At 29.3% G+C, this 27,320-nt stretch overlaps 2 protein-coding genes across 3 annotated transcripts; both read right to left on the reverse strand.

Annotated features, from left to right (window-relative positions):
* Positions 1-13,812: 13,812 nt before the first annotated feature.
* On the reverse strand, positions 13,813-14,908 carry LOC109792772 (small ribosomal subunit protein eS27y). The gene is made up of 4 exons (XM_020352202.3): positions 14,753-14,908; positions 14,357-14,458; positions 14,222-14,250; positions 13,813-14,109 (listed from the first exon to the last, which is right to left on the reverse strand). Exons 1-4 carry the CDS (start codon positions 14,753-14,755, stop codon positions 13,983-13,985), a joined length of 261 nt encoding a protein of 86 aa, XP_020207791.1. The 5' UTR covers positions 14,756-14,908; the 3' UTR covers positions 13,813-13,982.
* A 1,411-nt stretch (positions 14,909-16,319) lies between these two features.
* Positions 16,320-18,381, reverse strand: LOC109792771 (transcription initiation factor TFIID subunit 5-like). Of its 2 annotated transcripts, none has more exons than XR_002239197.3 (4): positions 17,787-18,381; positions 16,848-16,936; positions 16,677-16,755; positions 16,320-16,516 (listed from the first exon to the last, which is right to left on the reverse strand). XR_002239197.3 is itself a non-coding variant. In XM_083063666.1 (4 exons), the coding sequence occupies exons 1-3, from the start codon at positions 17,918-17,920 to the stop codon at positions 16,756-16,758; spliced, it is 228 nt and encodes a 75-aa protein (XP_082919792.1). In that variant the 5' UTR covers positions 17,921-18,376; the 3' UTR covers positions 16,320-16,516; positions 16,677-16,755. The 2 variants fall into 2 exon arrangements, 1 of the variants encoding a protein (XP_082919792.1); XM_083063666.1 differs by having other exon boundaries at positions 16,677-16,786; positions 16,874-16,936; positions 17,787-18,376.
* Between the last annotated feature and the right edge of the window lie 8,939 nt (positions 18,382-27,320).

The raw sequence follows: 27,320 nt of genomic DNA on the forward strand, positions 1-27,320 counted from the left end.
ATAACACTTTTTATAATTTAAATTAAAAAAACCTGTTTAAAATAGTATTGTTGCTATCCATTTTATGAAAAAAAATTTAAAACATTTATTTCAAAAATATCAACAAGGTTTAGTTCAAAAGTAATGTAACGATACATATTTAAAACGTAAAAAAATAAAAAATAAAAATATTACATATAAATAGTTCACTAAATAAATTAAAAATGTATACAATAATTTAAAATTCGAAGATTGGTGTAAAAAAATGTGTTAAAAATATTATGACTGATAAAGATTTTAGTTCGTATGTAATAAAACAATTGTTTTTTTTTTATTAAGGACAAGAATCATAAAGAAAATATTTTTATATAATAGATTAAAAGAAAAAATTAGCCTTCATTAGTACATACAGGACATATAAACATATTTGACTATAGATATTGAAATGTTTTCAAAATATATAATAGAAATATGTATGATTCAAATATTATATATAATAAAATAAAACAAAAATATTAGATAATAAATAATAATTACAAAAACCAAAAAAGAAAAGAACATTCTTCTTCCTTCGTTGTCAGAGTGATTTACATCATGGAGTTACTTATTTCTTTTCCCTGCTTCTATTCACTCAAAACCCGTAGTGACTTTTATAATTACATCATAGAATGACAATGTAAATCATGCCATTTTTATTTAAGTTAAATTTTAAGTGCTTTTTATTTTTTTAAGTTCAAAAATTATCTTTCGTTATTTAAAAGTTTAAAATTTAAATGTTTTTAGTTTAATGATATATCAATTCTTTTTGGTTTTTTATAAAATTAATTTTTAAAAAATCTTGTCAAATTTTTATTTTTTATTTACAAGGTTAAAATCTTATTATTTAAATGTGTTTATGGTTTTATGATATATCAAATTTTTTGGTTCTTTATAAAATTAACTTTTATAATTTCTTGTTAAAATTATTTTTTATTTATATTCTTGTTATTTTATTTTAGTCATTGTAATATTTTTTTTGTCTATGTAAATATGTGAATAATTTTATTTTAGTCCTTAAAGATTCATTTTTAAATAAACTAATTCAAAATGAACAAATTATTATATAAATAAAATAAAATAAATAGATATATTATAAAGATTAAATAAAAATAACAAGGAAAAAAATATAAATTAATAAACTTTTTAATGATCATTTAAAAAAAATAAAAGGCTATAACTAATATATCTATAATATATATCTAATATAATTTAAATAGCAATATATATAATATTATATTTTCTATAGTAATGAGTATATATATATTTAACATTTTTTTTTATTTTTAAAAGCTAATATCACAACACACTCTATATTCAATTTGCTATGTTTGTTTTTTATAATAAAAAAACATTATTTAAATTTTTCAATATAAAAAATTTCAATTATTTATGTTTTATTTAATAACACTCTAAAATATTATTCCTTTAATGTATAATCTTTTAATTGCACTACTTTTATTTTTATATTTATAACAAAAATTAAATAGGAAGAATATCACAAAATTGGTATTGTTTTCTGTAATATACATGAAACCATTCTTTTTATTTTGCTTATCATAGAAAGTAATCTTTTACTATAAATATTTCTTTGAAGAGATTTTTATTAATTAAAATTTATTAAGATTAGAAGTTTATAAAAAAAAAACTCGTTAAATAGGACATAAAACCGTAAATTTTCAGATTTTTAATGAATTTTAATTTACATGATACGATAAAAGTGATCAAAGTATTACCAAGATCTTTTTTTCATACTCTCTTATCCAATCCCATGCATTCATTGAGATTTAACTCAAGAAACATACTTCTTTAATGGTCATTCTTGTTTTCAACTTCAGCAACAATTCTCAAAGTTAATAGCAGAGGTACCTCTTCTTTTTCAAAAAAAAAAAAAAAAAAAAACCATCATTTTCTTTCTTCTCTTCTCTCTCACTCTCTCTTTCTCTGTCATGGTAACGATTCTTGTTTTTTCAATGACTTCTTGCTTCTTCTTTTTTTCTCTATAGGTTTCGATTTTTATTGTAATGGAGGCTTTTATTTAAATATTACTATTTGGGTGTGCGTTGTGAATATCCACAAAAATTCTAATGTTTCCTGTGATGGGGTGGTTGACCGTTTTTCCATGTTGGTAATGGTGTTGATCTAATAACGACTTGTAAGTTTTAGGGTTTAGGATTTAAGTTTGGAATTTTGATTTCTTTTTTATGCGATTTGATAAAGTCATTGAATAATACTTTTACTTTCTAGTATTTATTATAATAGTAATTGAATGTAAGTTCAATCATATCATATGTTAAAAAATTTAAACCATACAAAACTATTAAGTTAAAAAATAGTTGATAAAATTAATTATTTTGATTCGGAGAATAAAGAGAAAAATTATTGACTCATATTAACAGCTTGATTTCTTCTATTCACATTTTTTACTTATCTCATGAAATTTTGTATGATATATCAAATACAAAATATATGTACAAAATTTTTTGATGTCCACCTATTGTCAAGTTTTCAATACGCACTTTTAATTAATTGTGTCTATCTAAGATCAAGCAAAGATCATTTTAGTACTAGTGGACAAATGCATCATTTATTACTACTTATAAATTTGATTTTCAATTATGTGTGAAAGTTGATTATTTATGTTTTTTTATTTTGAATTATGTGTGATGTGTGCCGTGAATTTCATTTTGAAACACGTATGAAAATTAATCCATATTTTATTTTATTTTTGTAAGGTGATTGATCTTTTAGAATCATGTTTTTTTATGATATATGTGTACTTTTTAATTTGATTAAATAAGTTGTTCTACCTCTTGTAAGTTGACGCAATCAACACTTTAATTAATAGGCTTTTAATTTTTATATGATTAAGTTGAATTTCTCTATTAGATTTGTGGTCATATGCCCCCATCTTCAACCTCTATCCCATGCGGGAGTCCATTTATCTCATGGGATTTGATGAAATCATTAAATAACACTTTCACTCTCTAGTTCTTCTCTCAGATTATTATAATAATAACTGAATGTAGGCTTAAAAATGTCATACACTAGACAATTTAAACCATACAAAATTATTAAGTTGAAAAATAGTTGATAAAACTAATTATTTTGAATGCAAGAATAAAGATAAAAAAATTACTAACCCATATTAACAAATTGATTTCTTCTACCACATTTTTGAATTATCTCATAAAATTTTGTACAATATATCAAATGCAAAACATATGTACAAATTTTTTTGATATCCACCCATTGTCAGGTTTTCAATACGCATTTTTAATTAATTGTGTCTATCTAAGACGAAGCTAAGATCATTTTAGTACCGGTGGACACATGCATCATTTACTATTACCTATAAATTTGATTTTCAAGTATGTGTGAAAGTTGATTATTTATGTTTTTTTATTTTGAATTATGTGTGATGTGTGCTGTGAATTTCATTTTAAAGCACATGCAAAAATTAATCCATATTTTATTTTATTTTATTTTTGCAGTGTAACTAATCTTTTAAAATCATGTTTTCGATAATATATGTTTACTTTTTAATTTGATTAAATAAGTTGTTACACCTTTTGTAAGTTGATGCAATCAACACTATAATTAATAGGTTTCTAATTTTTATATTATTAAGTTGATTTTCTGTACAAGATTTGTGGTCATATGCCCCCATCTTCTACCTCCATCTCATGCGGGATTTCATTTATCTCATGGGATTTGATAAAGTCATTGAATAACACTTTCACTCTCTAGTTCTTCTCTCATATTATTATAGTACTAATTGAATGTAGGCTCAATCATGTCATACGCTAGAGAATTTAAACCATACAAAATCATTAAATTGAAAAGTAGTTGATAAAATTAATTTGATTGCGAGAATAAAGAAAAAAATTACTAACCCATATTAACAACTTGATTTCTTCTACTCACATTTTTAATTATTTCATGAAATTTTGTACGTTAAATCAAATGCAAAACACATGTACAAAAGTTTTTATGTCCACCCATTGTCAAGTTTTCAATACGCACTTTTAATTAAATGTGTCTATATAAGATCAAACAAAGATCATTTTGGTACTAGTGGACACATGCATAGTTTATTATTACCTATAAATTTAATTTTCAAGTATGTGTCAAAGTTGATTATTTATGTTTTTTTATTTTGAATTATGTGTGATGTGTGCTGTGAATTTCATTTTGAAGCACATGTGAAAATTAATCCAAATTTTATTTTATTTTTGCAATGTAATTGATCTTTTAAAATCATGTTTTCGATGTTATATGAGTTCTTTTTTTATTTGATTAAACAAGTTGTTACACCTTTTGTAAGTTGACCCAATCAACACTTTAATTAATAGGTTTCTAATTTTTATATGATTAAGTTGATTTTCTCTACAAGATTTGTGGTCATATGCCCCATCTTCGACCTCCATCCCATGCGGAAATCCATTTATCTCATGGGATTTGATAAAGTCATTGAATAACACTTTCACTTAATTCTATTATAGTAGTAATTAAATGTAGGCTCAATCATGTTATATGCTAGAGAATTTAAATCATACAAATACAATAGTTGATAAAACTAATTATTTTAATTGCGAGAATAAAGAAAAAAATTACTAACTCATGGGTAGTGGAAGGTCGAACTTGCTCCAAATGGTGGGTGGATGTGCAGTTAGTTGTGGATGCGGTTCACGGACGCTCCGGATGGTGGAATCAACATGTCCGCCATGTCTTGGGAAACGGAAAGCAGACTCAGTTTTGGCATGATAGGTGGATCGGTGAAACTCGTTTTTGTGACGAGTTTAGTCGCCTTTATGGAATCTCGTTAAACAAAAATGACTCGGTAGAAGAAATGTAAGGGGTGGTTCAAAGTGGCGGTGGAGTTGGAGGCGCACACTTTTTGCATGGGAAGAGGAAAAGTTGGTTGAGTTGGCTAATAGGTTGGCCTTGGTAGTTTTGACAGAGGCTCATCCAGATGAATGGCGTTGGTTAGCCGAAAGGTCAGGGAAATATTCGGTGGCATCTGCTTATAAGATTTTAGCAAAGTCAAACCATGTTCAAGTGGACACTTTTGATGATATGATATGATATGGTCCAAGGGTATCCCTCCTAAGGTACAAGTTTTAGTGTGGCAGTTGGAAGCGGACAGGTTACCTACCCGGGATAAACTCCTTTCGAGAAGGGTTAATCTGGAAGGTCAAAATGGTTGTATTTTTTGTGAAGAGGGCTTGGAGTCTAGCAAGCATTTGTTCCTCTTGTGTCCAAAGGCTTATGCTGTTTGGGTTAGACGCTTGGTAGGGAGTGTTAGGGGTGCTTATCAACGAACTTAGGGGTTTTTGTCATCAATATATGGGATTGGTGAGTGGCAATAAGGGTATTAAGCGAGTTTGGTCCTTTGTTTGGTTTGCAAGTATATGGCAGATATGGAAGGCTCAAAATGAGAACATTTTCAAAGGCAAACTCTTTAAGGTGGAAGAGATCGTGTTCATGGCTCAGTTGAGATCGTGGAGTGGTGTACGGCTGCTAGAATGATGTATTCTTCTTTTCTAGAATGGTTGATGAACCCCTTGTCCTGTGCAAGTGTCCCTTAAGTTTGTTTTTTCTTATTTTTGGGTCATCTTGTTTTTAATTATGACTTGCACTTCTTGTGCACAATTTTCTTGGGATTAATAAATTCTTGGCTTATCAAAAAAAAAAAAGAACTTGATTTCTTCTACTCACATTTTTGAATTATTTCATGAAATTTTGTACGATATATCAAATGTAAAACACATGTACAAATTTTTTTTATGTCCACCCATCGTCAGGTTTTCGATATGCACTTTTAATTAATTGTATCTGTCTAAGATCAAGCAAAGATAATTTTGGTACTTGTGGACACATGCCTCATTTATTATTACTTATAAATTTGATTTTCAAGTATATGTGTGAAAGATGGATTATTTATGTCTTTTTTGAATTATGTGCTGTGAATTTCATTTTGAAGCACATGTAAAAATTAATCTATATTTTATTTTATTTTTGTAGTACAATTGATCTTTCAAAATCATGTTTTTGATGATATACGTGTAATTTTTAATTTTATTAAAAAAGTTGTTACACCTTTTATAAGTTGACGCAATCAATACTTTAATTAATAGCTTTCTAATTTTTATATGATTAAGTTGATTTTTTTCTACTAGATTTGTGGTTATATGCCCCATCTTTGACCTCTATCCCATTCGGGAATCCATTTATCTCATGGTATTTGATAAAGTTATTGAATAACACATTCACTTTTTCGTTCTTCCCTCAAATAATTATAGTAGTAATTGAATGTAGACTCAATCTTTGTCATACGCTAGAGAATTTAAACCATACAAAATCATTAAGCTGAAAAATAGTTGATAAAATTTATTATTTTGATTACGAGAATAAAGAGAAAAAAAATTAGTAACCCATATTAATAACATGATTTCTTCCACTCACATTTTTGAATTATCTCATGAAATCTTGTACGATATATCAAATGCAGAAACACATGTACAAAATTTCTTGATGTCTACTTATTGTCAGGTATTCAATAAGCATTTTTAATTAATCGTGTCTATCTAAGATCAAGCAAAGATCATTTTGGTATTGGTGGACACATGCATCATTTATTATTACTCATAAAGTTGATTTTTAAGTATGTGTGAAAGTTAGATTATTTATGTTTTTTTTAATTATGTGCTGTAAATTTCATTTTGAAGCACAAGTGAAAATTAATCCATATTTTATTTTATTTTTACAGTGCAATTGATCTTTAAAATCATGTTTTCAATGATATATGTATACTTTTTAATTTTATTAAATAAGTTGTTAATCCTTTTGTAAGTTGACGCAATCAACACTTTAATTAATAGGTTTCAAATTTGTATATGATTAAGTTTATTTTCTCTACTAGATTTGTGGTTATATGCCCCCATCTTCATCCGCAAAAATCCATTTATCTCATGGGATTTGATAAAGTTATTGAATAACACTTCCACTCTCTAGTTCTTCCCTCAGATTATTATAGAAGTAATCAACACTTTAATTAATAGGTTTCTAATTTTTACATGATTAAGTTAATTTTCTCTAGTAGATTTGTGGTCATATGCCCCATCTTCAACCTCCATACCATCCATTGCGGGAATCTATTTATCTCATGGGATTTGATAAAGTCGTTGAATAACACTTTCACTCTCTAGTTGTTCCCTCAAATTATAATAGTAGTAATTGAATGTAGGTTCAATCATGTCATACCTTAGAGAATTTAAACCTTACAAAATCATTAAGTTGAAAAATAGTTGATAAAATTAATTATTTTGATTGCGAGAATAAAGAAAAAAAAATTACTAACCCATATTAACAACTTGATTTCTTCTACTTACATTTTTGAATTATCTCATGAAATTTGTACGATATATCAAATGCAAAATACATGTACAAAATTTTTTTATGTCCACCCATTGTCAGGTTTTCAATACGCACTTTTAATTAATTGTGTCTAAGATCAAGCAAAAATCATTTTGGTACTGGTGGACACATGCATCATTTATTATTACTTATAAATTTGATTTTCAAGTATGTGTGAAAGTTAAATTATTTATGTTTCTTTTAATTATGTGCTGTGAATTTCATTTTGAAGCACATGTAAAAATTAATCCATATTTTATTTTATTTTTGCAGTGCAATTGATCCTTTAAAATCATATGTGTACTTTTTAATTTTATTAAATAAGTTGTTACACCTTTTGTAAGTTGACACAATCAACTCTTTAATTAAAAGGTTTCTAATTTTTATATGATTAAGTTGATTTTCTCTACTAGATTTGTTGTCATATATTTCTATCTTCGACCTCCATCCCATGTGAGAATCCATTTATCTCATAGGATTTGATAAAGTCATTGAATAACAATTTTAGTCTCTAGTTCTTCCCTCAGATTATTATAGTAGTAATAGAATGTAGTCTCAATGATGTCATATGCTAAGAAATTCAAACTATACAAAATTATTAAGTTAAAAAATTGTTGATAAAATTAATTATTTTGATTGCGAGAATAAAGAAAAAAAATTACTAACCCATATTAACAACTTGATTTCTTCTACTCACATTTTTGAATTATTTCATGAAATTTTGTACGATATATCAAATGCAAAACACATGTACAACATTTTTTTATGTCCACCCATTGTCAGGTTTTCAATACGCACTTTTAATTAATTGTGTATATCTAAGATCAAGCAAAGATCATTTTAGTACTGGTGGACACATGCATAATTTATTATTACCAATAAATTTGATTTTCAAATGTGTGGGAAAGTTGATTATTTATGTTTTTTATTTTGAATTATGTGTGATGTGTACTTTGAATTTCATTTTGAAGCACATGTTAAAATTAATCCATATTTTATCTTATTTTTGCAATGTAATTGATCTTTTAAAATCATGTTTTCGATTATATATTTGTACTTTTTAATTTGTATTGTGTGACACCCTTACTACCCCAACATATATATTGTAAAAATGTAAATAAATTAAAGAATAAAATTTCCAACATTGATAAAAGGGTTCACATAAAACCTTCATAATTGTTCCTCAATATTCAAGATAATTGAAAATAAACTTGAAAAATAAAACATAATAGTTTACAATTTGTTTTTAAAAGAAAGATACAACTCCAACTAAATATTTATATCCTATGATCCTCTGCCCCGATGTCAAACTATCAGAGCACACCCACAACTCAACTGTTGGCATTCTAGATGCCACTCATAGTCAGATCTTCCTCACCTAAAACATCCACAAATTGTACGGTGAGAAAAGAAAAACATCTATATGTAAAGAACACAAGGAAAAACACAACATAATCTTATCATAACTCATCAATCAATGAAGGATTTACAAACATATTCATACATTCTAATTCTATCAATAATGCATCATATTCACATCACACCAATCTATCACAAATCTTGCAATTAACACTATGACAATGGTCACGCCACCTCAAGGTCGTGCCACTTTAGACATAAGTGATACATATTAATTGTCTCACTCATCCCACACTATTGGGATACAAACAAGTCCCACATTGATAAAATAAGATAAGAAATAACAACTTATATAGCACAAAGATACTTCAATGATTGAGAGGCCTTTTGGGTAATGACCAAAAGTAAAACCGTGAGGGCTTAGGCCCAAAGAGGACAATATCTCATCATTGTGGAGTATGGTTGTGTAATAACCTTATAAAAATAATACTCATAAAATATCCCCTCAGATAAATACCATAAAATAACCCCATCAGTGGTATCAGAGCCGCAGGTTGGATTCGGTGACAACCAATAACCCTTACAAAAAAAATGATAATGATAATGTGATATATAAAGACAGATTCTACTGTATGAAAGGTTAGGTTCCTTGTTTGAGGGGAGGATTGTTGGGATACAAACAAGTCCCACATCGATAAAATAAGATAAGAAATAACAACTTATATAGCACAAAGATACTTCAATGATTGAGAGGCCTTTTGGGTAATGACCGAAAGTAAAACCGTGAGGGCTTAGGCCCAAAACGGGCAATATCTCATCATTGTAGAGTATGGTTGTGTAATAACCTTATAAAAATAATAGTCATAAAATATCCCCTCAAATAAATACCATAAAATAACCCCATCACACACTATGCCAGGAGCACGCCATCCCTGTAACATCACTTACCTAGGGTCGTCTCATCCCTGGTCATATGTGTTAGGAACCACAATCACAACACAATCACAATCATCACAAATCTTACAATTAACACTATGTCAACGGTCACGTCACCTCAAGGTCGTGCCACTCTAGACATAAGTGATACGTGTTAATTACCTCACTCATCCCACACTATATCAGGGGCACGCCATCCCTGTAGCATCACTTACCTATGGTCATCTCATCCCTGGTCATATGTGTGAGGAACCACAATCATATATCACGTCAACATCTCATTTCATGTCAACATACTCACATCATATTATCAATTCAATATTAAAACAGTAGATATAATGTATACATTTGTACGAAGGCAACACACCACACTGCATATCTAGATCATCAATTTTACCAAATAATGTAATAATAATATTTATAAATTAATATAAAACCTAATAGAATCATCAATTTAGTAAAATCTTAACTCAAATAGTAACACCCCCAATTTTCCAAAACCCCAATTTTCCGAAACGTAACTCACAGACACTTTTCTACGATTTTGTTCTCTCTTCCAGAGTATCATTTTTACAAATTAATCATATATTCATAATCCTAAACACATACAGAATCTCATAATACCAATAATTCTCGAAACAAAAATAATTATAAAATTATTAAAAACTCTACAGGAACTCTTCTCCACCCATTCCCTCATGTGACTCTACATATAAATCTCTCATTTTCCCTCGTATCTCGATAAGCAGTAACTGAAACTAAAGCAGGATCTAGTTGGTCTCCTCCTCTAGGTTCCCCTCGGTCTTCATATAATGTAGAAGGAAAAGAAGTCAGAACTGAAAGAAGTCGAAACTGAAAAGTGCATATTTTGGGAATGTCAGAGCGCTCTATTTATAGGCATCAACAATGGCCAAAACGGCCCGCGTTCTGGACTCTACGTCATGTGTAAAATTTCACATCCAGAACGGCCCATTCTGGGGTTACATTTTAACCCATAATGGCCATGTTTGGAACGGCCCGTTCTTAAACCAGAACGGCCCTTCCCAACTAGGGTTACAAGCCTTTTTAGTAATTTGGAACCTCTCGTTCTCAAGTAAGATTTGTAAGCAATTTTAGTAGTTTGGAATGACCCGTTCTAGTTTGGGAGGCTACTAAATCACCCTTATTTGGCTTTGGACCTTCGTACAATCTGTGAAAATCGAGCTATTACATATTTTATATTAAATTTATACATCCTTAACCTTAAATTATTTAGTCTCTTCTTACAAAACTTTAAATAAAAACTATGAATTTATTTATATATTAACTAGTTTTTCAATCTAATAAATTAAATAGAAAAATATATTATAAAAATGATAATATTAAAAAAAACAAAATTGTAGAAAAAACAAAAAAAAAATACTAGTTGAGAAATCGATTATCCGTTAACCAACTCCTTAATACATAAATAAAAAAATTTGAAAAATTTAGGTAAAAAATTAATTAGTGAGAGGCCAAATTCTCAACATGAATAATACTCTTTATTTTTGCAATGCAATTGATATTTTAAAATCATATTTTCAATAATATATGTGTACTCTTTAATTTATATTGCATATTAAATTTATATATATTTAAATTATTTATAAGCTCTTCTTACAAATCTTTAAAATTATAAAATAAAAATTATGAATTTATTTATACATTAACTAATTTTTCAAAGTAATAAATTAAATAAAAACAATGATATTATAAAAAAAATTATAGAAAAAAACAAAAACAAAAAAAAACTGTCAATTACCGGTTAACAAATTTGCCAATGCATAATTAAAAACAAATAAAAGTTTAAGTAAGAAATAGGTTCATGAGAGGCCGAATTCAATTCTCAATATGAATAGTAAACAACACTTCAATAAATATATTTCAGAATGATATTTTGATATATTTATTTATTTATTATATAATATTTAAAAGATAAAAAAATCCTATAAATAAATGTCGAGACCTAAGAACAACTCTAATAAGAATTGCTTGTCTCATGAAATAAAGTCTCGATTTCTTGCTATTGAAGGACTGTGACATGATAACATGAATTACTTGAAGAAAAAAGAGTTATTTCCTGAAATAACCATTCCTTATCAAATTTTAGGAACTTTTTAAAATAATAATGATAAAAATTAATTTCGTATAATGTTTATGTATTTATTATTACTTTATTTTATTTTCAATATCTATTTTTTTATATTTTTTCTCGTAATTTATTTTCTTTTATTGTACTACAATTATCTTTTTTAATAATAATTTAAATTTAATTTATAAATGATAAGAAAAAAATTTTAAAAGTTAAATTTCTTAAAATATCTTATCATTTTAAGTAAATTTGTGTTTAAATTACTCTATACTGACATGACACGAATATCACTTTTTTCATTTTGCAATGCATGAAACAACTCAAATGAATTACTTTTATTATAGATATCTTAAATATTCAAACTTAAAAAAGAAATTGGAAGAAATTTGTCTTCTGGTTGTTAGGACCATACCTCTCCACCAATGACTTTAGCGTACCGATTCATTGGAAATCACATTCGAGAACCAACTATTGAGTTAGATGTAACATCCCAAGATGCATACAAACTACAAATCAACTAGTTTTATTTGTTTTTCGTTTTACTAAAAGATATACTACCTGTAGTACTCTAAAAAAGGAAAAAAAATTCATTTTATCTGTTATTACACTTTAATTTGCTTCTTATAAAAAGACCAAAATTAAGTTTTAAAAGTGCATTTACATGTCCAATTTGGCACCGACCTTAGATTCCCAGACTCGGGAAGTTTTACTATTTACTCTACACGTCGTGAAAAACAAGATCTGGTGTAGTCAAATTATCATTTAAACCATTTCATCAACTATGTACAATAGCACAACAAAAATAATTACATGCATCCGATTCACATAATAAATGTATTCAATGGGGATGCTGACAACAGAAAACAAATAAGTGAACATACAGAATTACGAAACAAATTATTGAATAGTTCAACCTTGAACCAATATCAAACAGAGAATTACCACATTTGGATAAAATTTGCATTTACTCTTTCAATTCATAAATATTTATTGGTAACTTGAGCCATATTTTGATTTCTAAAATATTAACTTGAATTGAGATACAACACAAGCAACTATATCTTTAAATTGATTCACTATAACAGATATACACAAGGAACATGACTTGTGTTATAACAAAAAATACACATTAATCTGATAATTGCTTAACAAATATTCATGTGTTAAGCTAACCAAAGGCACTAGAACAATTAATCAATACACAAACAATTCAAAATTACAACTACAACTTGCAAGTTCAAATTCAAAAAAGAAAAAACACACAAAAAGATAACAAGATCTCACAATAATAAAATATAAGACCATGTTTGTATTTCTTTAATAAATTGATTTAAGTGCATCATCAAAACACTCGTGAATTTAATTTGTGATATGCTTAATATCCACTCAACCCCACCAACTCGGCTATACTTGAGAAAAACTTTAAAAGGTGATTTAAGTGCAACAATTTTGGAATGCTGTAGGGCAAAACCCCCTCGCTTAAACTGCTAAAACTAACGCAGGAAAGCGGCCAAGGAGCCCTCATTAAATTGATTTGCGCCTACGCACCTTAAACGAGTGCGCCACATAGAATACCCTCTCTCGTGGAATACCACGCCACCCCTCACTAAAGGAGGAAGCGCTCGGCCTTAGGCGCACTAAAAAAGCAAAACCATGACTGCAAACAATCATTAAAAAAAACCAAAAACATTCAATATTTAAGGAACCCAATGACTAAACCCAACCAGTACTCGCAAGTAGCAACGAATTTATATTCCAACAGAATGAAAAGGACAAAAATCAATTAACCACAGAAAACAAAAAAAATCATAGCATGCAAGTGCATACTCAAAAAATCATAAAATGTAACCAACACATCATGTGAACATGCAAATGCAAGTGCATACTCAAAAAATCATAGCATGCATTGTAAAAGCAACCCATCAACTAAACCATATCCACTTCAGTAAAGAAAATTGCTGTGAAAACAAATATCCGATAAAACCACATCCACTTCAATAAAGAGAAACAAAAGATTGGGTGGTCCTAACATGTCTTGTGGAAGACTGATAGATATTGTCTTACAATTTAACAAAATTAAAATATGATAACTAACATTGATTTCATCTCAAAAACCTAACAAGCAAAACTCTCAAATCACCATTTAGTCTCCCTTCTTCCTAAAAGAGCACCCTTCAGTTAGCCTCGCCCGTCCACCCGTTGGTTGGCACAACACAGTCTGGCAATTACCGCAAACCACAACTGTCTGAGAGTGGCTAAACACGGTGGTTCTGCGTCCAAATCAAAACAAACACAACAAAATTCACACAACTTATTTAAATTATTTAATTACCATCATAGCAAAACTTAAAATAAACACAACAAAACAAATACCCTACTCACATGTTAAAGCAACCCTGGCACTTAACATCCTGCAACATATAATCAAAACATAAGAAAGGATCCTAATAGGGTTTTTTCAATAGCAATAGAGAATTTTCAATTCAAATAACGACAAACATAAGTCGATTTTGATACCATGAAGAACGAATTTGGGGACTGAACAAGACGTTTGAGCTTGTGCTTTCTCTTTTCCAACTCAGCTGGGGGATTCAGCAAATCAATATCGTTCTGGAGAACCTACTCACATTCAAAGCAAAAGAAAAAAATTAAAAAAAAAAAAAAAAACACCATAAGAACATAAGTCATATCTCATTCTTCAAACGTCGCCGTCTCAAAACAATTAATTATAAGAACTGTGATTTGAAACGAAACAGAACCAAAAATAAAACAAAACAAAAAACTACGACCCTTGTCTCTTGTTTTCTTGGTCTTACAAAGAGAGAAAAAGTGCACACACGAAGAAGAATGAAAATAGAAGAAGAAATATTAGAGAAACAACAACAGATCTATTGCGAAAATTATGATCCTCACCATTGTGAGAAAAAAAAAAGTGGTAAAACTCAGACAATGGCTTAACCCTAAGTTTAGGTTTTGCAGAAGCAGCAGCAGAAGGCGGCGAGAGAAGGGATGAATAAGAGAATTAGTAGGTTTATAAAGCTTATATCTGGGCGCTCCAAGTGGGCCAATAAGGTGGGCTTTTTTTTTTATAATACCCGAACATTTTAGGAGCAAATGACATGTACTTGTATTTTTGGAGGAAAAAAAATCCATATAACATATAAAAAATTACATGTTTATAAATCTACAAATTAGAATAATTTTCTTGAATAATAATTGTTTTAATAATTTTTCGAAAATGTTTGTAGTTATTTTTCTTATACGAGAATATTTTTAAAATATAATTTATTATTGTGTTGTTGTTGAATTAGATTTTAATATATTTTAAAAAAATATCAATAATTAATTTTATTACAGTATAATTTATTTATTATAAATTTAAAATATAATGTATACAATAAAAAAAATATTTGGTATAAATTTGGATAATAAAATAATTTGTTTATTTAAAATATTTATTTATTATAAATCTTAGTTATATTAAATAAAAATGTATCATGTGTATTATAGTTTTTATAGGGGTGTTTGTGGTGTGATTTTGTTTGATTTTTAACTTAAGAGTCATTCAAAACAAGAACAAAATTAAGTGCAATTTAGATTTTAATTAGATTTTGTTTAGTTTGAATGTGTTACAAAATTTGAACCAAACTACATCAATCTTTTGTGATATGATTTGTTTTGATTTTTGCAGTTTTGAAAATACGCTAAAATTGTGTAATATTAAGTTATGTGTTTAAGATTTGTAAGTAGAAAATAAAATTAAGAATATCTTAATACTAAAACTTTTCGGTCACTGAATGTATTTAATACCGATTTTTATCTTATTAATTTAGTGCAAGTATTTATTTGATACAATTTTAGTTATCATATAAAAAAGATTATTATATATATAGTTTGTCACTTAAAATAAAATAATTTTTGAATGTTATAAATAATTTATGTATTTTCATTCTAAAATTCAATTTAGCAATTTACAATTTTACATAAATACCTTTAAAATCATATATATTATATATTATAATATGCATTCGGAGGACAACTTTTAACAACTTACAATTTAGTACCTTATAATTTATAAAAACACATTTTATATATGTGTTAATGTCATATACCTACACTAGCTATTTAGGGAAAGAAAACACATTACATATAATTTTCTATTGATTTGCAAGTTTTTGAATTAATCTTTGACTTTATGTTTAAATTAGTTCAATTTTGAATTAATAAGCCTACTATATTGTACAAATTAAAAAATCAATTATTTTCATTCTTAAACAAAGAGAAAACATTTATAATAAAAAGTAAATTTTAATCTTAGTTATAATATTTCTAAGAGTTATTCTTACCCTCATTTCATATTTATCTTGACTTCACATTGAATTTTTTTCTTTTAAATTAATTTTTACTTTTAATTTCATATTTAATTTGATTAAATTATAAATCTTAATACATTCCAGTTCCATAATTTGAGCGAATTCCATTTCCTGAGTAAGAACAACATTGTAGGATCATATAATGCTAATTGTCTAACAACTTCAAGAAGCAAAAAAGAGATGTCATATTTTGGACAGCAAGAAACCTCCAAATGAGTAGGAGAAAGAACTAGTTCCAAATTTTGAAGGTCTCTTAAGTGCGTCTTTTCATGGTCTTCACGAAAGGTATTGAAAAAGTTCCAAGCTGAGAATATCAAACGGAATTACAAATCATGTAAACAGAAGCATAAAAACACATGTTGCACCGATGGCCTCATTAGGAACTTTAAAATCTGACAAAAATAATTTAATAAAATAAATATATTATTAGATGTGCATGTGTGCCGTGTAGAAATATTTCATACCTTCCTGAAGATGTCCTTTGGCCACAAGATACACGAAGTAATAGATAAATACTGGATAAAGCACACGCAGCAATTCATGCTACAAAGAAGTGGCAAACCATATGTAATAACTGCAGAAACATAGCAAATTCGTAAATGAACTTTAAACAAGACAGTAACCAATCAAGTGACCTTGTGGCTTGTACGAATCAAGTGACCTGTATGCCCATGATCTTAGTTTAGCATACCCATCATGGTATCTCGCAGAACCTCTCTCCAGTCTGTAAAATAAAGGGGTTTTATTCAAAGAATCACTCTCCAGAAATGAAGTGACACAAATTGAGAGAGTAATCTAATGTAAGATTCAGGCAAACTAATGGCTATGCTCTAAACAAACACGTAAACCTCCTCTTCAACAGCTTACATGCTTGTTAGATGTTTTCTGAAAAACAGTTCAATTTATTTGTTTTTTATCTATAGGAATTACAATGACGGCAACAAAGTTAGAAAGAACCTAGCTAGGACACTGTACATACTACTCTAATTTGAAATCGTATTTGTACAATAGTTTTCATGTGAAATGCTCAAAATGTCAAGAACAGATACAATTGCTGGTTTAAAAGCAGACTTTAAATAGGCCTAACAAACTATCTCTCAGTTTCATCTCTTAATTAACATCAGATTACAAATTCCACTAAAATACAGTATGAAATATAGCTCGTATCGCCATTTCAACATGTGTTAATCTAAATCTAAAATTCCCACTTACATGGTTTAAGTGCCACTGGCACTACACTCATTTTTTTTTTCATAAAAATTAAAACACAAATATTTATAATGTATATCTACAATCTAAAACTTATATATTCATAACATTTATAACAACAATAAAAAGGATATTCACATTTGGCCTCCACTTTTGATTTTAGGCTTCTTTCAAATAATTAATACAGCAAACAAATCCAATTCCAAAAAACTAGCTTCATCTTACGAGAGACACTAACGCTGTGCTATTTTCACACAATTTTCACAGAGGAAAGGATTCAAATTAAGTCACCCGGCGACTCAGAGGAAATTTTGCAAGAAATTAAAAAAAAATGAAAATTGAAACGAGAGAGAGAGAGAGAATACTGAGTGCGATTGAGAGTGTTGTCAGGTTGAAGAGAGGAATCAGTGTTGGTGAGTTGAAGCTGGTCCTTGTTTTGCGTAAACCCTTTCTGCTTGAGGTACCCACTCACACAACCTTCCATTTGATCTTCGTTCATGTCCGCACCAGAAGAAACTAAACTAACTCTTCTTTCTCGCACCTTGCTTCAATTGATGTCTCCTTCACTTTCTCCTACTTAGGGGGTGTATTGGATTAGGATTTTAAAGGACTTTTTTAGTTAAAAAAAATCCTGCGGATTTTAAAAGACTTTGCAGGATTTTCATGACTTTTAAGATTTTGCAAGATTCTACCAGACTTAAAATCAGGATTTTAATGGATTCTGCAAGACTTTTAAATTATGATTTTAATGGATTCTGTGGGATTTTGTGGAGTTTTGACATTTGATAAGATTTAAAAAAAATTATACATTCAAATTTAAAAAGAGTCAAAGATAAAAATAATAAATAAAAAAAATAATGTCTAGATAAATAATAATAATAATTCTCTATAATATTCTATCCTCTTTTTATAGCATCCACTATCAATTGTAACAATTCATCGGAATCATCGTTAATCCAAGCTTCATAGTTTTCTTTCTCTTTTCATTTTTCTTTATTATTTCCTTGTGAATCTCCCATTTGAATTACTAAAACAATATATGTTAAAAAATAGTTATATAAATAATTACGGATAATAGACAAAATCAATAAAATTATATTATTATTTTTAGAAGCACACCATCATACAAGATCGAATATATTTTTGCTATCCAAATGGATCAAATACCTCAGTTATTATAAAAGAAAATGTAAAAACGAAAATATAGAAACATAAGATAATTTTTTATATAAAAAAATTAGTATATTCGACACTGAAAAAATATTTAGATATATAATTTTTTTTATATAAACAGAAGTATTTAGATATAGAGAATATATATATATATATATATATGATAATTTTTAACGATATTTATAAATATAAATTATTCTAACAAATATTTTAACAATATTTTCTTTTTTAAAAAATAAGTTAATGAAGGCATAAATCCTAAACCCTAAAAAATTAGATATTGCAATGTTTTATGTTAATTTTCTTTTTTTAAAATATAAAAAATCTTAATTTCATAATATAAAAATAAAAAAGAAAAATTCATAGTAAAAAAAATAAAATAATTGTTGAGTCATAAAAGGAGGAGGGATAAGAGTAACAAATTCAAGGGAAAGAGAGAATTCGCAATTTTTATGCTAAGAGGGTTCTTCCCCCTACTAAGATCCATTTTTATCTCATTCTACTCACAAAAACCCTAACAAATTCATCTTATATATATATATATATATATATATATATATATATATATATTGTTGAGATTATGATATCAATTTCATCTTTCACCTTTTTCTTTTCTTAACGTGTGTCATAAAAAAAATTACCACTTAAAAGTTAAAATTTCAAGTATTTTTTTGTGTTATATAAAAGAACAAATTCAACTACATAGAATAAAATAAAGTAAGTCAATTAAAGAGAACGAACAGAAAAATAAAACAAGTCAATGACACTATCATTTACATATTAGAGTTTCACAAAATAGGAGAATGGTATGAGAATAGTATTATATATGAGCAATGAACAATAGTGTAGTATTATTAGTAGAGAAAAAATGGAGAAGACAGGAGCATAGAAAAAAAAGATGAAAAACTCACTTGAAAATTCTTAAAACACTTGAAAAATCATTTCAAACAATCCTTCAAAATCCGATGGGTTTGGATGGGATTGTTTTATGAATCTGGTATTTATAGATAACACTAGAAAGTCTTTCAAAATCCCTCTCACACAACAATCCTTTAAAATCCTTAAATTTTTGAATACCAATGGATTGTTTTTAAGTTGTAAAAAATCTCAAATGAATACCAGTGGATTTTAATGGACTCTTTAAAAAATCCTGAAAATCCAGATTGAATACCACTGGATTGTTTTTAAGTGACATAAAATCCTGATTGAATACCAATGGACTTTTTTACTCAAAAAAAGTCTTTTAAAATCCTACGAAATCCTAAACCAATACACCCCCCTTAATATTTTCTCTTCGATATGAAACTTCCCGCACTACTTTCACAATTCCACATTCAATAAAATAAATAAGTAAATAAATTTTTAAATGCTCTATTTTTATCCTCTATGTCCTTTTAGTATAAATATAATCGCAACAAGAATTAAATTTATATCTCCATATTTTTAATTACCTCAACTATTTCCCATCTAACTATTAAATTAACTCTAAATAATCTATTATATCCAAAAATGAAGTATTAAAAAATTAGAAAAATTGATTTTCAAAAATTTTAAAGCAACTAAAATCATATATTTTTAAAAAAATTACTGGCCAATGATTTCAAATTTCATTTATCTTTATCTGTAAATGAGAAAAATAAGATACTCTTGTTGTTTTAAAAAATAAATGATAAAAAAATAAGAGTATTTTGAAAGATTGCATATATTAAATCCATAAACTTAAAAAAAAAAAAAAAAAAAAGTCTTCGATTGATCGTAAAATAATAGATAATTATGTGTATTAGTTAAGAGATAAAAAGATTATAAAAAAAAATTGTCATACCAAAACATAGGATCCTTTATTTATTGTTATAAATTGTAAATAATTAGTTATTATAAATGATAAATCAATTAAGTGTTTTTTTCTCTAAACTTTTATATTTACGATATTGGTTAATATTGAAATTTTAGATTTATGATATTAGTCTTTATAAATAAATAAAAAATGCTCATGTTGTATTAGCTTTATGAAATTAGTTTCATCAACTATAGCTATTGTGGTGGAGTTGTTGATAAGTGTAAGGGTGAATTTGTCCGATCCTTCGGTAGAAGAAAAGCTTTATGATCTGGTTTGGAGGCAAAACTATGGGTCATTATTCATGGGATGATAATGGCATGTGGCTTATCCATTAAAAATCTTATTGTGGGATATGATTGTTTGGAGGGGATTAAACTTGTTACAAATGGTTGTTTAGAGGATATTTGTTAAATCAAACGACTATTTTTCATGCTTCATGTTATTTGTTTTATTAAAAAAAATTGTGACATTTTTATTAAATAAATATTTTTCAGATCATAAGTGAATTGATTATGATGATATGTAATATTTTAGATGAATCATTTCATCTGTATAAAACAAAGTCATTTAATATATCATTTATGATGTTTGATAAGCAAATTATTTTTGTCTATGTTGTTCCTTAACAAATTAAAAAAAATAAAAGTTTCTTTGATACTTAAACTTCAAAAAAGAACGAACACATATTTTTGGTTAAAGAAAGAATAAGGAAATTCCTTAATGTTCGCAATTAATGCACCAACAAAAATTTAAGTTCAAGGACTTGCAAGAGTCATCTTCATCAAACTCCTATATAAGAAGCTTGAAGACTTATAATGAAAAAAAGGAGATAGTATTTGTAAAAAAACTTCATTCATTCTTTCTATAAAATCTTGTACTTAATTTGGTTGTATCACATCTTGAAAACAAGATGAAATAATAAGCCATTTATAACTTTAACTTTATGTTATTGCTTAAAGCCTAAGATAATTTGTTGTAAAGAATACTTGGATGTTGGAGCTTAGAGAGGCTTTGTTGTTCAAATAATACTTAGATAATTGTTGGAAGAGACAAGTCAAAGAATATTTAGTGATGAGATTCCACATGGAAATCTCATGAACACTTCCTTAGCTTCTCGGAATCCTTGGAAGAACTTCAAGGATCAAGACTCCAAAGAAGCTTCAATGTGACCTAGGCTTGCGGCTAGCCAAGTCCGGAGAAGAATAAGAGGTCCTAACTCTACAAGGAGAAGCTCTCAAGTAGGGTAGAGTTTAGGAGAATGGTGACTTCGGAGAAGGAGAATTCTAAGAGTGAAAATCTCATTCAATAATCCAAAGTAAGTACAAGTTCCGGTCATAAGGATTATATAGGGAAAAATTAGGTCAAGGTAACCATGGGTTAGCCTAAGGTTAAGTGAAACCATGGTAGGGTTCACTTAACCTTAGGCGCCCAAAATTTGAATTCAAAATTCAAATTTTGGAGCCTAAACCCAGATCACCCATGTGCAATGCATTTGGAATGTCATTAGGCTTCCATTTGAGTTGCATTTCGGATCACACCATGTGCATGTGTTGCACATGGCCGAAATGCACACCAAATGTGAATCTAATTACATTCTAATGCAACTACACATGTAACCTAAATAACCCTAAATTCAAATGACCTTCAAATGAAATCCTAAGCTAAATGGTCGTGAATACAAGGCCTAAAAATTACAAGGCTCTAAGGCCCAACCCTACACTACAAAATATAAGAACAAAAAGATAGGACCATGTACAACTCCACTTTGGACCATCCAAGCCCATTGGGCCTATTGGGCCTTGACTGACCCAAGTCTTCAAGTCTAGCCAACTCCTCTTGGCTCTTTTGGGATGTCTCCTCTTGCCTTCTTAATCATGATTTCATCATCCCCTCCCTCTTGAAAAGGATTTGTCCTCAAATCTCGAGGATGCATGGAAAAAGGAGTAGTACCTACAATCACAACAGGCCATGTATATAATTGAAAATGTTCAAGATAAGAAAATGGGTGAAATATCCTAAGAGGAATCTCGCTAGCTATTCCAATAAAGAAAAATAAACTATCAAATTGAGACTCCCTAAAATTAGAAATAGGATCCTTTTCCAAACATAACCTAGAATGAAATCCTAAAAATGTATTGACACTATGACTAAGACAATGAAAAGAATGATTCTTAAAAACTACAATATCTTGCCTAAAGTACCCTAAATGGTAGCCTAGGCTTTCCCTAAAATAGAAAGAAAAAATAACTAGAAAACGCCCGAAACAATTTTGGATTTGATAATCATATAAGCTACATTTGGTTTGTAGGGAAGGAATCAAATTAAGTTCAAAAGAGTAAGAACTTCCCATAAAAGCAGACATAGAATATAGATTATTACAAATTGGATTCATCCAACAAGGTAATCCAAAGATTGGGTGCTTTAAGTCCAAAGAAATACTTGCTTCTTTGTGCACCTTCAAAGAAGTAGTATAAGGAGTAAAACTAGAATTAGTTGACTCCTTCTTCACAATATCTTGAAGTTGAAGATACTTTGTTTGAAAATTGTGTGGTTCTTCATCTTCAAGATAAGTGGCAGCAAGATGATAAGAGGTAAGACTTTTATGAATAAGAAGAGTACTTTTCAATGCATGTTTGATGGGTAAACAACTCTCCTTGGTCACAAAGTCTTTAGAGAAAACCCTCTTTTCCTCTCTCTTTCCTAATAATATTTTTTTCTCTTTTTTTTCTAAAACACGTTTGGACTTCATTTGCACTTGATCTTCCATCACTTGTGAAGGTGACAGAGGATGAAGTACAAACTTCTTACCCTTGTGAATGAAAGTGATTTTATTAGTTAGGCCATCATGGTGTGTTTGCTTATCAAATTGCCATGGCCTACCTAACAAAATATGACAAGCCTCCATGGGAACAATATCACATTTGACTTTATCTTGGTAGTTCCCAATGGAAAACTCAACTTCCACTTGTTGATTAACCACCATATCCCTATCATTATTGAACCATTGAAGTTGATAAGGATTTGGATGGGATGTGGTAATCAATCCCAACTTTTTAACCATCCTAGGGCTACAACAATTGCACCAAGATCCACTATCCACTATGAGAGAACAAGCCTTGTTTGAAATATTACATCTTGTGTGAAAGATGTTCTCTCTTTGGGATTGTGTATCACTAGGTTGGTTGTTGAGGACCCTTCTCATCATAAGAAGTTCCCCATTGTAAGGGTAAGTGACCTCACATGACTCTCCCTCATGTGCTTCTTCTTCATCCTCACTTGAAGATGGAGAAGTAGTAGCTTCATCTTGGCTACTATAAATGTCTTGGCCCTTTAAAATCATAACCTTTTTAGTAGGACATTGAGAAGCAATGTGGCCTCTCCCAAGACATTTAAAACACTTTATGTCACTAGACTTGGTGCTAGTGTGTGAGGTGTTGTTATTTTTTTCTTTTTCTGTTTCTTTACCCTTGTCTAGATTTTTGGGGGAGTCAAAATTAGTTTTCTTTTCAAAATTGTTTTTCTTGCCCTCCCTCTTGTAATCAATCTTTGAGTAAGAAGATGAGTATGAGCTTGTTTTGAAACCTTTTCTCAAATTTTGTTGTTCAACCTTGATACAAAGTTGAACCAAATCATTTAAGTCTCTAAAAGGAAGAAGCTCAACCTTATCTCTTATCTCAAAAGTTAAACCACTCAAAAATATAGCAATAGTAATGTTTTCTTCCTCCCTAATGCCAGCCCTCATTAAGTTTAACTCCATCGTTTGTCTATACTCTTCTATAGTCATATTTTTTTGATGGAGTCTTTGGAGCTTGTTGATAAGCTCCCTAGTGTAATAAGAGGGAATATGCCTCCTTCTCAAGGCACTCCTTAACTCATTCCAATATTGAATTGGAGGATCATTATGGAGACGCCTATCCCTCACAAGGGAAGTCCACCAATACATGGCATGACCTTGAAAGCTTAAAGTGGCTAAGGAGACTTTTCTTTCTTCACTCACTTGGTGGCAAGTGAAGATTTGTTCCACCTTCATCTCCCAATCTAGGTACCCCTCAACATCATCTTTCCCATGAAAATAAGGGAGATCTACCCTAGATTCCCTTGTCTTGGGGGTCCTATGAACTCTTTTAGGAGGTTGTTGGTAATGTTCACCTAAGGCTAGGCTATCATCATGCATTGATTCTCCTAAGGTTGAACTATGTTGGGAGCTATGTCTACTTCGGTGCTTGTGGTGTAATTTTTCTTCTTTCTCCTTTAATAAACGAATCTCTTCCTCCAAAAGAGCAAGTTGAGCCTCCCTTTCAAGTTTTTCTTTGAGTCTTTGTTTAGACTCTTGCTCTTTCCAAATTTTAAGTGATCTTAATTCATGTGTTACTTTTGACATGTCATTGTAATCACTTGAATTATTATCACTTTGAGGAGTAGAAAATTCTTCCATTATAGGAGAAAGGTTTCTTTTTATGAAAGAATTTTGAAAAGAAATTTTTATGCAAGGTTAAGACTAAGTACTTGGAGGATTAAGTATACAAATTGAACTTTGGAGGGAGGTGAGCTACTAAGAGCCACTTAAAAACCAAGCCTCTTCAAGTAAAAATTACTAATCCTCTTTGTAGTTAATCTCTACCAAATCCTTTTCAATGAAAATTATTTTTGATGATTTGTGATCTATGATATGCTAGACGAATGAAAGTAATTAAAACAAGTATTTAAGCAAAAATAAACTACCTAAGCGTGTCCTAGGGTGAGAGCTTGAGAGATACCAAAGATCAATCAAGGATCACTCTCACCAAGTTCTAACGAAAATGAAAACCTAAGGAGAGATGGTTGTATACCAAAGACACACCCAAGACACTCCTTCAAATGGCCAATTACAAGGTATTTACAAAGCTAAACAACAAAGGAAACAAGTGGCTTAAGAAGAAATTAAAAACAGCCACCAAGAATTAGTGAGAGATTAGTGACCAATTTTGCAATAAAACTTCAAGTTAGTAAGGAAAATTTGGTCTCTAAATCCGTCACTAATACTTCTAATTTTTTTTTTAAATTTCAATTACAAAATCAAATTGAATCTCCAAGGGTCTTCACGGCTGAGCAAGTCCAGCAACCAACAATTTTCCAGCCACAAGTGTTTAGGTGTATGTTTTTGAGTATCCAAATCCGAGAGCCACCAATGTTCCTTCCTCCTCCTTTTCTTAGTCTTCTTTTGATGACCCTTGTAGAACTAGCTTCTAGGGAGATAGGCTAGGTCAAACATAGGTCACATTTGAATTCACACAATGATATTGAACAGCAAAGAGAATTTGAAAAAAAAATTAAAGAAGACAAGAGTAGAGTAGAAGTAGACAAGATAGGTGACACAAGGTAAGAAATGGCTAGGACAAAAAAAAATTGACCTAAGAAAGGTTCTAAAATGGATTCACAAAACCAAAGCACTCAAAATATGTAAGCTGAAAATATTATGTAACAAAGACAAATGCAAACCGAGAAGAAAAATTTGTGAACCAAACTCCTTAAATGGCTTTTTCTTTCAAAGATTATGTAACATATAGGTCTCGGTCACACTTAAGAAGCACTAAAAACCGGATTCAAGTTTAGATGTCAAATGACAAGCAAATTAAGTTAAAATTCAATGAACATGTGACATGCTTTTTATGCTTGCTAATTTGAATGGCACATGCACGGTTTTAGGCTCCAAATTCAAATTCAAAATGAGCTACAAACACAATTTTCAGCACACCTTCAATCAAACAAAATCAAACACTCACGGATTAGAAAAAAATTTTTAAGACATTTTTCTAGCATAGGAAACCTAAAATTTCTAAGAAAACTACTAATGATCTAGTAGTAGTTCATGAACTCAAATTAAAACAAAATTATGAGCATATACCAAAAGCTATGGATCTCGGCCAAATCCAAAAAATGATTTCAAGATTCAATTCAAAAAAAATTCAAAACGGATCAACAAGCATAGCTAGGAAAGATGAACATAAAAAGATCTACACAATACTACTAGACATGGATTCAAAACAAAAAGACTCAAGCATACAATGACCGAATAAAATTTCAAATATGACTCAAAGAAAGTAAAAAGATCATAGGCAGAAAATTCCTAATAGGTACAAAGAATGGAGCATGATTCATGGAAGCATATTGACATAAAAGCATGAATGAATCATTCAAGCATATGATACTAGATCCATCAAATTTTGAGACAAAAAATAGATCTAGGAAATATTCAACTCTCGGTGACAAAAACTCAAAACAAAGATGAACAAAAGATGAACACAAACACAAGATAGCCACGGATCTAAACTTCAAATGACAAGAACAAGGACTTATCTCTTGAAGAATCGGATGCTCTTGATACCACTTGATGAGATTCCACTTGGAAATCTCATGAACACTTCCTTAGCTTCTCAGAATCCTTGGAAGAACTTCACGGATCAAGACTCCAAAGAAGCTTCAATGTGACCTAGGCTTGCGTCTAGCCAAGTCCGGAGAAGAATAAGAGGTCCTAACTCTACAAGGAGAAGCTCTCAAGTAGGGTAGAGTTTAGGAGAATGGTGACTTCGGAGAAGGAGAATTCTAAGAGTGAAAATCTCATTCAATAATCCAAAGTAAGTACAAGTTTCGGTCATAAGGATTATATAGGGAAAAATTAGGTCAAGGTAACCATGGGTTAGCCTAAGGTTAAGTGAAACCATGGTAAGGTTCACTTAACCTTAGGTGCCCAAAATTTGAATTCAAAATTCAAATTTTGGAGCCTAAACCTGGATCACCCATGTGCAATGCATTTGGAATGTCATTAGGCTTCCATTTGAGTTGCATTTCGGATCACACCATGTGCATGTGTTGCACATGGCCGAAATGCACACCAAATGTGAATCTAATT

This window comes from Cajanus cajan, chromosome 9, assembly GCF_000230855.2.
Source record: "Cajanus cajan strain Asha chromosome 9, NIPB_CcT2T_4, whole genome shotgun sequence".
Classification (NCBI taxonomy): domain Eukaryota; kingdom Viridiplantae; phylum Streptophyta; class Magnoliopsida; order Fabales; family Fabaceae; genus Cajanus; species Cajanus cajan.